The 16,512-nt window shown below is 44.4% G+C and overlaps 1 protein-coding gene across 3 annotated transcripts in view; it reads right to left on the bottom strand.

Annotated features, from left to right (window-relative positions):
• The window catches only part of RPTOR (regulatory associated protein of MTOR complex 1), a 308,191-nt gene that overhangs the window by 29,962 nt on the left and 261,717 nt on the right, over positions 1-16,512 (bottom strand). For all 3 annotated transcript variants that reach the window (XM_077833284.1, XM_077833285.1, XM_077833286.1), the window contains 4 exons: positions 7,546-7,651; positions 4,448-4,562; positions 3,661-3,785; positions 2,263-2,367 (listed from right to left, as the gene is read on the bottom strand). In XM_077833284.1, the coding sequence (XP_077689410.1) occupies positions 2,263-2,367; positions 3,661-3,785; positions 4,448-4,562; positions 7,546-7,651 (451 nt within the window). The remainder of the gene's footprint in view (positions 1-2,262; positions 2,368-3,660; positions 3,786-4,447; positions 4,563-7,545; positions 7,652-16,512) is intronic.

Here is a 16,512-nt window from a genome sequence, read left to right as displayed (position 1 = left end):
AAACATTGCTTCTGTGCACCTTCCTTTTGCTGCTGCTTTCAAGGTCTGTGGAGAGCAAGATGCAAGCCACAAATGTCCTGCCCTGATTAAAGGTGCGTGTAGGTATTGGGGGCGAAAAATGGGAGCAAGCCAGAAGGGATTCAGTCTGCATTTGTCAGCATCTCCTGTGAACTCTACTCATTATGCAGCAAGGAGTGGATGATAATGGGAGCCTTGACGAATTCCTAGAGTTCATTACCAGGACAATGGAAATAATATCCTGATTCCTGGGAAGGAAAAGCTTAGGCAGCCTCACTCAAAAAGGCTGATGTTAGGGAAAAAGAAACGGAGAAATGAGAAACCAAGCAAATGAGAGTCAAAAGTGTTGCTTGACGTGTGTGGCTGGTGCTGTTCTCTCTTCTGCTCCAGAGCAGGAGGAGTAGGTAGCCAGGCACTTAACAGCTCAGTGCATGGGCTCCTTCCTGCTTTTGTCCCTGCAAAGAGCAGGTTTCAATCATGGCAATTTTCACAGCATGCTGCAAACTCCCCGAAGTTTGTAATTAATTACGTGCGTGTATGACAGTGTGGTGCAGAGCTTGAAGTTACAGCAATCATACTTCCCCTGACTAGACTACCACAGAGCCAGGGACACTGTGAGGTATGAAGGGAGAGGCACCAGTTCTGAATCCAACAAAGCAGCACAGGGAAAAACCAATGAATAGCTAAAAAGCCATCAAACAAGAGAAGCAGGAAAAAGGTGGGGATGTTAAAGGGAGACATATGGGAAGTAAGACTGAGTTGTAAAAATTGCTAGCCTTTGGACATGTCTACACAAACCTGTAGTTTGCTGCAAGCTTTTATCAAACAAATATCTGCAGCCTTGTAACAAAGGGCATGTCTACCCAAACATTTAGTTTGCAGCAAGCTGGGCTGTGAATCTACCCTGCACTAGCCTCCCATTCACAGTCCACGTGGACCCTGCCTGACCTGATGGTACGCATCAGCAGGGTGCACATGGACAGTTAGTGGGAGGCCGGCAAGTGTGGGGCAGATTCACTCCCAGCTCGCTGTGAATTAAATGTTCATGTACACAAGTCCTTTGTGACGTGGGTGGAAATACTTGTTGGACAAGTCACCAAGAACAGGCTGCGCTGGCTCCGGCAGTATTACATAGGGTCTAACAGAGTTAGACTGGATTAGGAGCAGGGAGTTTTCAAATAAGCTATGCCAGACTCCTGAGATGAGGTACACAGGCTGAGAAATGAGAGCTGCCAGAGCTTAAGGCCATAATGGACCACTACAATCATCTAGTCTCACCTCCTGCATAGCGCAGGCCAGAGAATCTCGCCCAGGGGTACCTGCATCAAACCCAAAACCGCTGGTTGTGCCACAGCAGATCCATCCAGCCTGGATTTACGGCGTTCAAGTGACAGAGAATAATTGTCAGACCACTGATGTATCCTCAGGCCTTGGACGGCGAGAACACTCGCCTCCCCCAGTAATACCCTGAGACAGGTTTCACCGTCACCCCGGTTAGACTCCTGGTTTCGGCATTGTGCATGGCTGGGTGGCCTTTCCGCATGCAGACTAGCTTGGTATTTTTTAAGTTCCCAGGTGGTTTGAGTCTGATTGTGCCACCGTCCTGTACATATCAGATGTACACTGCCTACGCTTCTACCAACTCTCGACCCACAATAAGTGACAGGGAGTAAGTGCTAAAATGGAACACAAGCTTAGTGTGGCCACAAGTGCAACGTGCAAAGTTGTGCAAAGGGTGAGCAGCCAATCAAAGGGAAAGAGGAAATAGGTGAGCTATTCATAAAACCCAAATCGGGGAAGACATAACCACCTGCTACAACCAGTTCAGGGTAGGAAAGTGCTCAGTACACCCTTGTTCTGCAGTTCTCTCCTCAGGAGCAAAATAAGTTAGCTTAGCTCCAGGCAACTCCAGCAGAGCCTCTGATGGACAATGTGGCTGTGCTCCTCTATTCCACTGTCGGAGAATTATCCTCCATCTCTATCCCCTTGCACTGCTACTCCCCACCTGGCTACTCTAGTCATACTTAGCTCAGAAGAGCTTGTGTTCGAGGTTCATGTGGACAAGTGGAAAAGGAATCCCTTATCAGGGCTTGGTAAGACTCCACTCCAAGGCCCAGAGACTGTTAACAAGGATGTTACTGAAGGCTGAAATAGAACAACTTGTTCCACTTTACCTATCCCTAGAAAAGGTCCCAGCAGGGTAAGTTATTTCTACCCCCAGATGAGAATTCAACACAGACCCACCTCGTGTGGTTGGCAACATGTCCGACAAGCCCTGCCAGGCAGTCACCATCTCGGGATTCTTTTCCAGGTCTGCAAAGTTCTTCCATACTCTGACAGCACCGTCATCTTGAGAAGCATAGAAAAAAGGCAATGTCACTGCTGGTACAGACGTCACTTAGTTACTTGGGAGCAGATGGAGAAAGGAAAGATAACCTGGAATTGTAATCACGGACTCCTAAATGGAATGAAAATGTCACCTGACCTTCCAGGCCCCTTTCTGAATGATTTCTCCTACACCTGTTTATAAGGGTTCTTCTTCTCTCTAACCTTATGTCCATGCAACCTAAGGGATTATTTCACCAGGGACTGCACTAGGAGAGTGAACACCTTAATTTAGTTGTAAATCCTTCTCTTTGAAACAGTTCATTTTCACTAGGACTTATCTCTTTTCCTTCCTTCCTATCAATGCTAAGAACCAAAGTACTCTACTAAATACAAAACACAACTCAGTATGAGAGCTTCACCAAAGCCCACCTTCTTGGCACAAGTCCTTCACGCCAGTGTCTCTTCTCATTTTGTCTCCCCCCCCCGTAAAACTGTTTTGTGCTAGAAATCAGTAATTTGAAAGAGAAATGTCCTAGAGGTCTCACAATCCCTCTCACACATTTCTTAATTATGCCATAATTGCACACTTCAGGGCTGACTTTGAACAGCAACTGAAAACATGTAGACCATCAGATTTACAACAGTTCCCTGGAAGAAGTAAATCCCTCTCACAGCTCCAGAGGCCGACAAATGGAAAAAGCAGAACTTTGTGTTTCCCTACAATAGGGCAATCTACAGAAGTTCTTTTCCCAGGTGATTTGTCAGGGACAGGGAAGAGACTTGCAGAGAAATTTGGAGCCATTTGAGAAATTATAATGTAAAAAAATACACAGGCAGGCCATGCCCATTCTACAGCTAACCCTGTGTTAATAACACTATTTGACAGCACAGTTGTAGCATGGTATCCCTGTCTGCTGTGGACAGGATTTCCTTCCCATTAAAAACAGTGCTGACTGAAATTGTGTGGCCTCCAGAGGTCATCTATACAATAAGGTTGTAACATGGTTTGTAACTGTGCTGGGGGAGGACTCAAAACCATTCATCAAATGAATCAGGCGGCAATCGTGATTGAAAATGGTATCAAGAAGTATTTACTGCATCAAGTTCAACTCAAAACAGTTAAATTATTCAACCCTGCTAGCCATAAACTTCTCTCAGGAGCCTCCCAGGCCACGAATTCCCATGGTAGGGTGAATGGACCAGCCCCATAAAGGAGAGGGGAGGGCTCAGAACATCTCACATGCATCTGAAGCCTGTCAATGATTCCTCCTCTCTCCTGCCCTTTGACAATTTGGTGACCGAGGCTGAACTCACCTGTGGCAGTCAGGAGCAGAGAGCAGTCTTGTCCATTCAGGTATTCCATTGCTGTGATCCTGGTATAGCGAGGATTCCCATTGTGGAAATAGTCCAGTTTCTCCCCCTTCTCCCAATCCCAAAAACTGGGAAAGGTAGTGGAATATCAGGTCAGATCTGCATTCACTGAACAAGCTGTAAAAAGCAGCTTTCCCACTAAAGTGTCACTAAAGGTTATATGCACTGGAATTAAATTTGTTTTTCTCCTTAGAGTATTGAGTGTCTTTTTATTAATGCCTTTCTATAACATCATCTCCAGCTTCTGCAGAGGAAGTAATAAGATTAATATCCTAACCTGTTACAAATCTAGTTATAATGAGGATCCTCTACCTACTGACACAGAAGGCCACTGTATTTGTTTAACACAGGAGAGATGCAGACTTCAAAACCATCACATACTGCACCTAAGAGGAGCCCAAGTCTCTGGGGGCTTTCCATGTCCAGCCAGCATGAGTGGGACCATGTGGGGGCAAGGTGTTCAGCCCCTGAGGTGGGGTGAATTATGTGTTGCTCTGGACAATACTAGCAACAATACTGCTAGGCTGCAGAAGGAGCCTGCCCCACCCCCACCCTCAGCTGGAAGGAGAATAGCTATGGAAGTGGATGGGGGAGAAAATGAGGACAAGCATAGCATCCCCTCAAAGAATTCAGACCACTTGGTGTCCATCATTGGGGCTGACAGTCCTTACATGTCCAATCATGACCCTGGAAGCCAATCCCTTAGGGTCAGAAAGGCAGAAACTCTTACCAGATGCTGTCTTTATCAGCTACTGCTATACATGGTGTGAATGGATGGAACTTCACCACGGAAGGAACGCCTGGATTCCTGTTCAGAAAGATTTGATCATCTAGCCGTGAAATACCTGGGGGGGAGGGGGGAAATGAGAGAAAACCCAGACTCAGTACCTGGGAATCAAACCACAAAAAGGATATTGTTCTCTACTTTCTGTACAATCCTCAACCTACCCTCCTATCCTTCTAAGCTTCATACATGGCCAGTTCCTTTGTCCCACCAGACTTTGTGCCTTCTTTTATACCACCCCTTACTCCCAACTAGCATATGCCAAACCCTCACCATTCTCTGCCTCCCAAAGCCTCCTTAACCATAACCTATCAGGTGATCATGAGTCCCTTCAGGACGTTGTTCTACTGGTCTAGCAAAACTCTTTTGCTTAGCAGAACCACAGACACTTATGGTGCTACATACGCAATAATAGTTTAAGTTGTTCTCTCCCTAAACCAGAATCCTTCACTCTTGCCATGTTGCTCCAGACCTAAAACTGTTGGCCTCCCACAACTGGCCTATTTGGGGCTGACGCTTCTCCCTCCCCACCCCACCCCACCCCACCAGAGAAGAAAACATGCCATCTAGGAAGAGCCTATGCTGGAGATGCTTAGTCAGTGAGCTCTCTCCAGGACAAGAGGCTCATATCCTCTGTGAGAGCGAAGAGCTGCACAGCTCTTTTCACTGTCTCGCACTCCTGAAGTTATAGCTGGGCATCTCTGGAAAATTTTAAACTGGATGAAAACTTTTCTCTACAAGACAGTGAACGTCAAAGCTGCTCAGAGCAGTCTAGCAAGTGGGCTAGGTGTTCGTGGGTTCAGATCTCACATCAGGTCTTCAGTTCATATCCACTGATGACACTGCTGTAATACAGGGCTGCCAAGTCCAGAAGTGTCACTGAAACGATCCATGTCTACATCACTGTTGTAAAATGTTGATGCACCTTTCATATGAAAGGGGCCAAATGCTAATGGAAAATGCTCACAAAAGCCTGAAACACTGCCATTCGTTTACAGGTCGAGTTGCTAAATATCCTGGGCTCTGGTATGTGGAGTCTCTGACAATCATTTCACAAAGGTTTTATTTATGCAGGCAGAGTAGTTACACAGTGTGTGACTGTAGGATTTCTGACTTTGGGAATCATCATCAGGATACTCATGGTGGCATCGTGAGTCATTGCAAAATTTCTGAAAACCTAAATGATTATGAGGTAAGAATCCAAATCATTGCCAAGTTATGCAGCTATATCCACTCCACTTTAGCTGCTAGCAGTAGCACCAAGGGTGTGGCGGAAATGCAGAATCCTGAGCTGACAGCTTGTCAGCAGATACAGACTTTAGACAGTTTGTTTTACAATGCATTGATCTAAGTCTATTTTAATTTGTTGTTAATATTTGGGATCTTGGTTGTGTTATTTTTACAAGTAATTTGCATTTCACTTTCAGTCTGGGTGACAGAATCTGAACCTGTCCATGAAGAGATTCAAGCCCATCAGGCGGACACCAGCCCTGCTCCTTTGTACTATCTGTATTCAGAAAAGGTCCCTGACCCATCCCTTGCACTCTCCTGGTTTATGATATTCTGCTGTGGTAGACACCAGGCCATCCATTGTATAAGACTCAAGTCTGCCAGCCCTCCAGCTGCACATGAGAAACTGAGTCTCAGATAGCATCTTGCTCAGCAGATTAATGTTTCACCCTGATTCTCTCCCCGCCAGCATCTCATATGAGAAAAACACCCAAAATGTTCTCTTCCATGGTGAGAGCATCTCTTGAATATGCAGCCACACACAGAACCACAATGTAGGGGAATTACATAGATTCACCCCCCACTACTCATTGGCTAAGCAAGCTGCAGAATGAGTAATAATATCAGGTCTCCTCATAGCTATGTAAAGTCCAGAGGCTACTTTAGTGGGCTAAACTGAATTCAAATACATTAAAAAAAAATCCTAGCCTGACTGCCACTTTGAAAATGCATAAAGAGTTATAAATAAGCAAGGTTAGCTTTCAGCAGAGCACTGAATATACATGTTAATGAAATATGAACCCAAGGCATATTAGAGGAAAAGCCGAGAGTGTAAATGAGGCTGTACATAAAAGTGCTAAAAAATATAATGGGATACGAGGCATAAACAATCATCTCTGGAGCTCGGTGGAGTGGGGGAATTCTGGAGTCATTCAGATGCCTGCTAAACATCAAGAGGAAAGGACATCATTCACCTTTGCAAAACAAGCTGATTTGGCATGACTGTAACCTGAGTAGCATTTGACACACATCAAAAACCCTGATTGTGCCCTTTGGGCCAGGTGGGGACTCTGAAGTTTAACCTGCCATCCCTTTAAAAATGTAGCCGACAATATCCATCAGAACTTGACAGGATAGGAAAGAAAGGCCAAAACAGTAAATCAATAGTATCTGTTAAGGGTCTCTAAATTATCCATTTTGTGCTGGACACTTGAGTACCTGCGGACAAGCCATCTCCGACTGGCACAGATACTGAAAAGCCCAGCTGCTCACTTCCAAGTCCAAGGCTTCAGGGTGAATGCATGCATTTAGAATTGTGAACCTTGTCAATTCTTTTAGCAAGAAAACCCCTTCTTATGGCAGGTTCTCGCTCTCAAAAATCCCTGATCTCTTATTCTTTCCCACCCAAGTTCAACTCAGATGGTTACATAAAGTGATGATAATTTTTGGCTGACCCTGCTACATATGCCTATATTCCTTAGATGATAACATTGCATTTAGGTTTTCAAGAGGGAAGGAGAACTTCTACACTCACCACAATCAGGTCAATCCCCTGAGCAGGAGTAACTACTTGCAATAAATGAAGCCCTGTAAGCTTCAAGATAAATCACCTCTAGGGAAACACTTCACAATTGAATAAGCTCCTGTTCCCCTAATGGGGACAAAGGCCAGTGACTAGTTAAACACCCTGGTCTCACAAAGGCTTTGCATAGTTTATTGTTATTTATTGTTTGTATTACAGGAAGAAGGGGGGGGGGGGGGCATAATGCTAGCTGCAGTACTTGAGAAAAGTGCCTGAGAAGTAGAGAGCTCACCCTTCTGGATGATCTTCTGTGCTTGCTTTCTGACGCGGGTGTTGCGTAGAAACCGCCATTCCCTCTCTTTGCGGATCTGGCTCTCCAAATCATGCTCTTCTGGAATCTTCCAATAAATGAATACATTAATAAAACAAAACCAGAGCAGCTGTAACTATCCAAAACTAGCTCTCTCTCTCTCTCACCACACACACACACAAGCCAGAATCAGAGATTCTTCAGCAGGTGCAACCCTACATCCAGCTGCCGACAGTAAATGGGAAGAGCACACAGGACCGTATGATTTTAAATATTTGACCATCTTTTTGATCCGACTCTTTTCATTGTTAGTAATCTTTTCCCTTTATCCCTCTCCTGGACAGGCGTCCTGTATTTTGTCTCATCTTATTTATTTTTCTTATAATAGTAGCAATTACACTCTCGGAGGAGAGAAACGAAGCAGGTCTCTGCAGGCAAGGCTGTCTTTCACTGGGAATACCACAGTGAAGGCAGGGAACTGGTCAGCCTGGAAACACCGGGTCAGAAAGAGGAGAGACGCAGATTGCCACCCAAGAGAGCTGATGGCCAGGGAGTTGGAAGCCTGACAATGGATGTTGTTGTTGGACCACAATGGGGGAAAATAAGTGCAGTTGCCCTGAATTATAACACCAAGTAGCCCCTGCAATGAACCCATAGACAAACTGCACCTTACAAAACTATCCCAGAGGCAACCCAACTACTTTCCTCTGTCTGCATATAATATAGCTTATTTTGCAATTCATCAAAGGGTCATAAAACACTTCAGAGCAATGAAAAAGAAAGAACGGAGCTCTCACGTAGGCAGAAAGTTAAAAACTTGTATTAAAATTTTCCTTTCATTGTCTAGAACTGACAAGAGGTGAAAGATAATATTAAGTATTTTATGTTTAAATCTCAAGGTTTTCACGTGATTAGTGCAGCACTGACTGACAAACTGAAGGAATGTTTTAGCTTCCCTTACTGGAACACAACAGATTGCAAGGAAATTCTGTAACCCCTTATCTTCTCATCTTAATTTCACACCAGTAGAGCTGGGGTGGAAATGGTTTTTCTGTGCCAGGAACATTGTTGAGATTGCCATTTCCCACCCCACTCTGCACAGGGACGGCACCGAGATCTTTTGGCGTTTTTTCCTTTTCAACAAACAAAACACCCCTACAGTCAGGCTGCACCCTAGGAGAGCCAAGAGCCCAGTCGTTAAGACACATGCCTGGGATGTGGGAGACCCAGATGCAATTCCCTGCTCTGCCTGAGTCAGACCAGAGGCTAGAACCTGGGTCTCCCCCATCCCAGGAGAGTCGCCTGAGCATGGAACGGTTGGCTAGTCTGGAGTATCTCTCTCTCTCTCTCTTTCTGACCAGAAATGATTCATAAGCCTTACCGGTCAAAAGTTTCACTGAAACTGGTACCTTCCCACAAGTTTCAGTTTTGTCAAATCAGCAATTTCTCATAAAAAAACATTTGGAGGGAAAATCCCACACCAGCTCGACACACAAATCCCTCAGTCTGTGAAACTTCAGGGCAACTGAAATAAGATATACTCAATACCATACAACTGGGTCCTATTTTGCAACCCCTCCTCACACTGAGTAGCTCGGAGGTTCAATAGGTTCAATAGTACTAATCAGGAGTATGAGTTGCACAATGAGACCCACAGGCTAAAAAGGGCTGGAAGGGACCTCACAAGGTCTCCCAGTATACCCCTGCGCGATGAGGCAGGATTAAGTATACCTAGACCATCCCTGACAGATGTTTTCTAACCTGTTCTTAAAAATCTCTAGTGATGGAGATTCCATGACCCTCCATGATTAACTATACTTACAGCTAGAGAGCTGACCTAATATTTAACCTAAATCTCCCTTGCTGCAAACTAAGCTGATTACTTCTTGTCCTATGGTGGAAATAGAGAACAACTGATCACCATCCTCTTTATAACAACCTTTTACATATTTGAAAACTTAGCATGTATCCTCCAAGTCTGCTCTTCTCTAGACAAAACATGCCCCATTTTTCAACCTTTCTTCATAATTATTCCAGTGGAGTAACCACAATCTTTGCAGGCTTGAGCTAAATGTTTAATTTCTCTCTGGCCAGGTCTAAGTTAGACATATTTGCTGGTATAGTAACGTCACTTAGGCTCGGTCAACACTATGAGCGAGGGGTATGATTCCCCTGCTTGTGTACACATACCAGGAGTAGGTCTGATCCAGACACCATGAGCATAAATAGAAGTGTAGCGGGATAGCAGCAGGGAGGGCATGGTTGAGACGTGCTGAGTACAAACCCACCAGTTTCAGGTGGCTCAGCCAGGCTACCATGGCTACACTGCTGTTTCTACTTGTGCTAGGGATGAGAGCCAATGCAAGTAAGCAAACACAAGCAGGGGTTAGTCCACACTCCTAGCACCCAGTGTGGACACAGCCTGCGGGAGGCAATGTCTTCTCTGACATTTTTATACTGGCAAAAGCCCTAACACAGATGTAGTTGTAACTTATACAAATTCTTTGAGCACAACAAGCTATCCTGGCAAAACACGTTTTTGCCCAGTATAAATGGTGTCTACACTAGGAAGGTTTGTTGATATAGTTATGCCGCAATGAGCTTTATTGGATTGTGTACTTTTAAATATGAATAAGCTTAAGCACCTTTGAATTTAAAGGCACAAGACACTCCTTTTATAAAAATACCAATGAACAATGCACTAAAGGCTTTATTCAGAACTGCAATATTAAAACAGTAAATACAGCAGGTAAAGGGCTTTGTCCCTTTCAAAATGTCTTTTCTTCCCATCCTCCCCTTAAAAACCATTATCCATAGCAAGGGGCAGAGTGAATGAAGACGAAGATTGGTGTGACTAGTAAGCAGTGTGCACTGCCATGTGGGAGTCCCCAACTCGATACCGGTTCCGGTCCGTGTGTTACAGGGGCAGCATGCTCAGCTGCTGGGGCTGAAAGCATCCCTCTCTTTCAGCGCTCTAGAACAGAGTTCTGCAGGCCAGCGATTGTGAGGGGCCTCAGGAGGGGATTGTGGGCAAGCAGGCCTCTCCTGCACAAGCATTGTAGAAGAAACAAGGGAAGGGGACAAAGATGATTTTTCTGCCATTTGATGCATCCTGGCTCACAAAAGTTTGAGGACCACTGCTCTAGAACCAGCCCTCTGGGCAATTAAAAAGCTGCGACGGGGGCTCTGATGAGAGCTACACCCAGTGTATGTCAATGAAAAGGATAACTGCTGCTCAGGAAGGGGTATTTCTTGGGAGGGGGAGCAGGAGGAGGGGTAAGCTCTCCCAGACCCCCCATTTATTTTTTCCTAATGAAAAAGAACTTAAATAGCCTGACATTACTATGCACACTATGTTCAAAACATCCCACACATTGGAAAGGACTCATAACAATGATTATTGGGCTGGATTGCCTTTTCTTTTTTAAAAAAACACCCAAGTTTCATTTTGCAGCAATCTAGGGTTTATTAGAAAGGAAATGACAAATGACCAAGAATGCAAAGCAATAAACAAGCCCAGGATAAAATGCATCAAAGCATATTCAAGAGCAGAGATATTACACTTTAATGAAAATCCAGTTTCTGTGGGAATAAATTGGAGTAAGATCTAAAGGCCGTCTCAAGCAGGAAGGGGCAGGGGCGTGCACAGAATTCTAACTCCCTCCATTGGCACTTAGCAGCTTTTTCGGACTTGGACAAGGAACTGTGTGCCTGTGGGGAAGCTACTGTCCCCATCCCTGACAAAATATGGTGTGTGCAGGGCTCAAAGATGAGGCAGCAGGTTAAGGTGGTATCTGGGTTTGCATTTCTGAAGAAAATGGACTCAGTCCTTCCAAGGACAATAGGCAGAAAGGTAATGGAGAACTGGCCTGAAATGAGCTATCTTGCAGTGACAAGGTGGGTGAAGTCATATCTTTTATGGGACCAACTTCTGCTGATGAAAGAAAAGTGTTCGAGCCACACCGAACTCTTCTTCAGGCCTGTGTAGCTCAAAAGCCTGTGTCTCTCTCACCAAAAGGAGTGGGTCCAATAAAACAGTGGTTCTCAATCAGCTGCATGTGTACTGCTGGGGGCACGCACAGGTCTTCCAGGGGGTCCATCAACTCACTTAGATAGTTGCCAGTTTTACAACAGGCTACATAACAAGCACCAGCAAAGTCAGTACAAACTAAAATTTCATACAATGACTTGTTTATCCTGCTCTATGTACCATACACTGAAATGTAAGCACAGTATTTATATTATTTTACGATACAGTAAAAATGAGAAAGTAAGCAATTTTTTAGTAATAGTGTGATTTTTGTAAGCAAGTAATTTTTAAGTGAGGTGAAACTGGGGGTCTGCAAGACAAATCAGCCTCCTGAACGGGGGACAGTAGTCTGGAAAGGCTGAGAGCGACTGCAATAAAAGCTATTACCTCACCCATGTTGTCTCTCTAATATCCTGTGACTGACACGGCCACACCACCACTGCCTATCTTGCAGTGCCAAACACGCTGTGGGCCTGCTTATGACACTGCCAGGCTCAGGGGGAAGTGTCCCCCTCTGCAATCATTTTGCCTTGTGAATTGGGGGTAGAGGGAGAGCAAGAGAGTTAAAGTTGCTGCATGCAGCCAGTACAAGGGGGCAGAGAATGTGGCCAAACCAACGTTCCTTTCCACATCCCCATGCAGGACCTGCCAAGTAACCTCGCTGACCCACTGCACTACTTTGGCTAACAAAAATAATAAAGTACTCAGATGAGCTCTTAGCATGCGCACATACCTGGGGAACTCCTGGGTTACCACGCAAATGTGAGAGCGTGAGTGTATGAGTGAGACTTCCGCCTCCCTCCCCCCAGTCAGAGTGGTGCTGAGCACAGACTAGGAAGGAAAGGCTGAAGGTATATATTCCAGAGAACACTCGCCGATCAGGTGATCGTCTAATCATTCATTCCTTTCTCCCCTTTCCCCAGCCAGTTTCCATTTAAGCTTTAGAAAATCTTCTAGTAAACAAAAGCCCAGTGTTGGCTTTTGCCGAGCTCTCCTCTAAGCAGAGTTCCCAGAGGAACGTGGGTGTCTGGAATAGTGTTACATGATTAGGATCATGACACGCCACAGATTTATAACACTTCTTGGCTGTCATCAGAAAGAAACATATTACAATTCTGAATCCTCCCACCGACGAGTGCCATTCAAAAGCCAATGAAGTTGTTTTCTTTTAACTCTTTGCCTCTCTCTCAATTCGGGGGTTAGGAAAAGAGGCTGACACGCTTCTACTATAGCAAATAATACTACTGGATGATCTTTCCTGGTTCATGTTGCTGCCACAATTTTATAAAGGGTTAATCTTTCTGCCAGGGCTTTGCATGACTGCCAAGATACGGTGCAGTGAAAGTGCTGAAGTTACAGCTAGGATTATCAGGAAGGATTTGTTTATGTAATTCTCACCTTCTAGAATCCTCTCCAACCTCTACCCTCACATTATGTCAGTATCAAACAGACTAAATACTGGCTTCTGCTCTCTTTGACGTGGGGCTTCCATACAGCTGGAAAAGCCTAGGCTGCCTGCATGATACAAATCCAGGGTTGCATGAGGTTGGCAGAATGGCCTTTCAAGAACTTTCAGAACTTTGAGCTGGGTCAAATTCTCTGCAGAGATCAGAATTTCCAAAGCTGTCTGCTGTTGAACTCCCCACCAAGCAATTGCAATGCAGTGTTCTCTTCGTAAATTTATTTGATAATCAACAAATAAAGTCCAGTTTGATGGTCTGAAACTGAGCCAGTGATTTATAATGAGAATTAATCCCTGCATTTTCAGAGCAAGGGCTATGAAGCAAAGCTAGACTCATAATTTAAATGCAATCAAGATGTGCTTGCAGTCATTTTCTATTTATTCATTACAGAAATGACTGTTTTTCTTTCCCCGTTTACGTTAGGGAGCAGCATCTCTGCATGAAGTACTAGAATGGAACAGCAATGTCTCTCTCCTCTACCTGCACTTGGCTCATTTTTCACTTCGCTTCTTTAGCGAACTGAAGCTCCCAAAAGGCAGCAGTAGCCAATCAGGGCTCTCTGTTCCTGAACGCTCCAGGAGTGGCACTTCTAGAAGGAGAATGGTTTACAGAATTCCAGCCACGAAGGGTAGTGTGAGAATATCAAGGTTGTTGGTTAAGCAAGCAACCATGAGGAAATGTCAAAAAGAAGTTGCATGCGGAACCGTCTCTCGACTCTTTGTGCGCATGCAGAACAATGCAGTCTCCAATTACAGAGCTGCACACCATTTCTCAGTTAACACAATGCACCATAACATTCTCCTTCCAACGCAGGGCTTGTCTACACGCGAAACGTCACAGTGGCACAGCTGCAGCCAGGCTGCTGTAGCATCAGTGTAAACACTCCCGCAGCGACGGCAGGGGTTCTCCCATTAGCACAGGCAATCCACCTCCCCACCGGGGGGGGCTAGGGTGATGGAAGAATTCTTCTGTTGACCTCGTCGTGTCTACACTGAGACGGACATCGCTTCCCTACATGGCTCAGGGTGTGGATTTTTCACACCCCCCGTGACATAGCTGGGTGGATATAACGTTTTAATACCGGGCGGGCTTTAGAGACGCACATGTCACTTCTCACAGTACTATGCACTACTCCGTGTACCCCAGTCAGACAGAGTCCCTGAGTTGTATAACAAGTGCACAGCAAGATTATTTTATACCCACTACACAGGCAGTATCATTGCAATCTAGCCCGCAGAAAAGGGGCAGCCCCGGAGGGAGACTGTGACTAAGGGAATCAATCTCCCTCTTGGTCTCTCTGCTGCTCCTGGGACAGAGTAAACTGTGACAGGTGGATGCTCGGCACAGCGTACGCTCATTTCCAGGTCCCTTGGGGAGGCAGCATCAAGGCTCCACCCACACCCTGCACATTTGTGGGAAGCAGTGGTAGTACATTGCATTTGCACAAAAGAGGAAGGGGTGCTTTCTGTCCCCTCTGCTGCTTTGTGCCGAAGTGCAGGATGCGCCAAGGCCCTTAATTATTTATATATATATATACACACACACACATACATACATGACTTGGAAAGAAGGGAAGTTATTAACAAAATCTCAATGAGAAAAGATATATTGGAGCAGTATACAATGAAAATACAGGAAACAGGAATGGACGTAGATTACAAAAATATATCTGCAAAAATATATCTGCAGGCTTGTCTATTCAAAGACTTAGTACATGGCAGGGCAGTGCACCGTAGATTCGTACCATGGCTTGCCATGCAGTAAATCAGTGACACTAAGCACTCTTATTCACACTCTACACACTACTGTTATCATCTTTGTACAAAATACACCTTGTGAGGTATCATTTGAAAATGAATAACTCACTGACCATTAATATTCTTGCGTGATGTACACACCCAGTCGGTAGTTAGAGTTATGTATATACGCTGGAATTATAACTCAAGTGTGTTTAAACCAGGCATGTCAGAAGGAGTTGGTAATCAACTTCCAGCACTGGAATGTGTATTTTATTCTGTGACCAGCCATCTTCAGGCAACGACAATGAAGGTCCATTTTTAACATATTAAGTAAACAAAGCTATAGAGATAAGAAGTGAGAGAAGAAAGTGCATGGAGCTTCCTTTACCACCAGACTCCATGTCACCTTCCTCACAGCTTGAATAAACTTTACTCTGAGGGGTAACCCTGTGAAGAATCCATTTCAAAGGTTTACAGATCTATAAAGATGGGCGACTGAACCTCCAGCAATAAGCAATTGAATCAACTGATTGTATCTGATACTACTGTATTATGAAAATATACAGAGTGCAGTCTTTTCTGGAGCTAATGACACACAGGTGATTAATATCACTGTGAAATATACCCACTAACACTATATGAGGAAATTTGGATACTTTACAAGTTTAGGCTTTAAAGTCTGCGGCTAAACAAGGAGAGACAGGGTCCCTCCCCGACAAGAGAGAGGGCAGCTATTTTCTTGTCTCCTATGTAAATGAAGCATGGTGGAATCAAAACAATGGAAGCTGTATTTACATACAAGGGGATGGGAAGCCCACAGGAAGGGAAGAACAGCATGAGGTCATCAAGTCTCCGAACTCTGGAAAATATAAGGAAAGACAGAAGCCATCTGTGGCTTCCATCACTAGACAGACACAAGAAGCCAAAGCTCTTACAAGCTGAGAAAGATGAGTCCTTCAAAGGGGGAGGCTGAAGTTTCTGGAAACTGCATATAGGAGAGAAACCATCCTGAACAAAGCCTATTCCTTGCTAGATTAGGTTTTAGATGCATGTTTTCACTTTTATTTGCTTGTAACTCTTTCTAACTTTATTCCCCATACTTAGCATCACCTAATCTATTTCTTATTGTTAACACATTAGTTTTATTTTTACAATAATCAACTCAGTGCTGTGTTTAAAGGACAGGGTGTATTTACCCAAGTTAATAAGTTGTGGGGTACTTGTGCCTCTTTAGAGGAACAAACAAACCATACTATTTATCTGAACTGTCCAGGAGAGGGCTGGAATGGGGTCAGAATGGAAACCATTATTGAACTTTCACTATCACAAATGCTACCACTCTTGTTATCATGTCGGAAAATGGACGGCACCATGGGGCTGATGAGGTAACCATGGTACAAATTCTGTTTATGAACACAGTTCTTTCATAGTTCTCAGACCACCCCAATTTTTATGGAAAAACACCCAACAATTTATTTGGGCCTAATGGATGCAGAAAGAGGCTCTGTGTATTCACATGATTGACTCTCAGCCCATTTCCCCTTACATCAAATTAGTATTCATAGAGCTTCAATTTATTCTTTTTCTCAAAAAAAAAAAAAAAAAAAAAAAAAGGAAAAGCAATTTTGTTTCATGCATGTGAAGTACTCAAGCTAAAATAATCGCTCCCCATATACAAGCCAATGTTGCTTTTTGATTGGCTGTCTACAGTGATTTA

Source organism: Eretmochelys imbricata, chromosome 14, assembly GCF_965152235.1.
Source record: "Eretmochelys imbricata isolate rEreImb1 chromosome 14, rEreImb1.hap1, whole genome shotgun sequence".
NCBI lineage: Eukaryota > Metazoa > Chordata > Testudines > Cheloniidae > Eretmochelys > Eretmochelys imbricata.
Note: the sequence above shows the minus strand (reverse complement) of the source record. Positions and strands in the feature narration are given on the sequence as shown.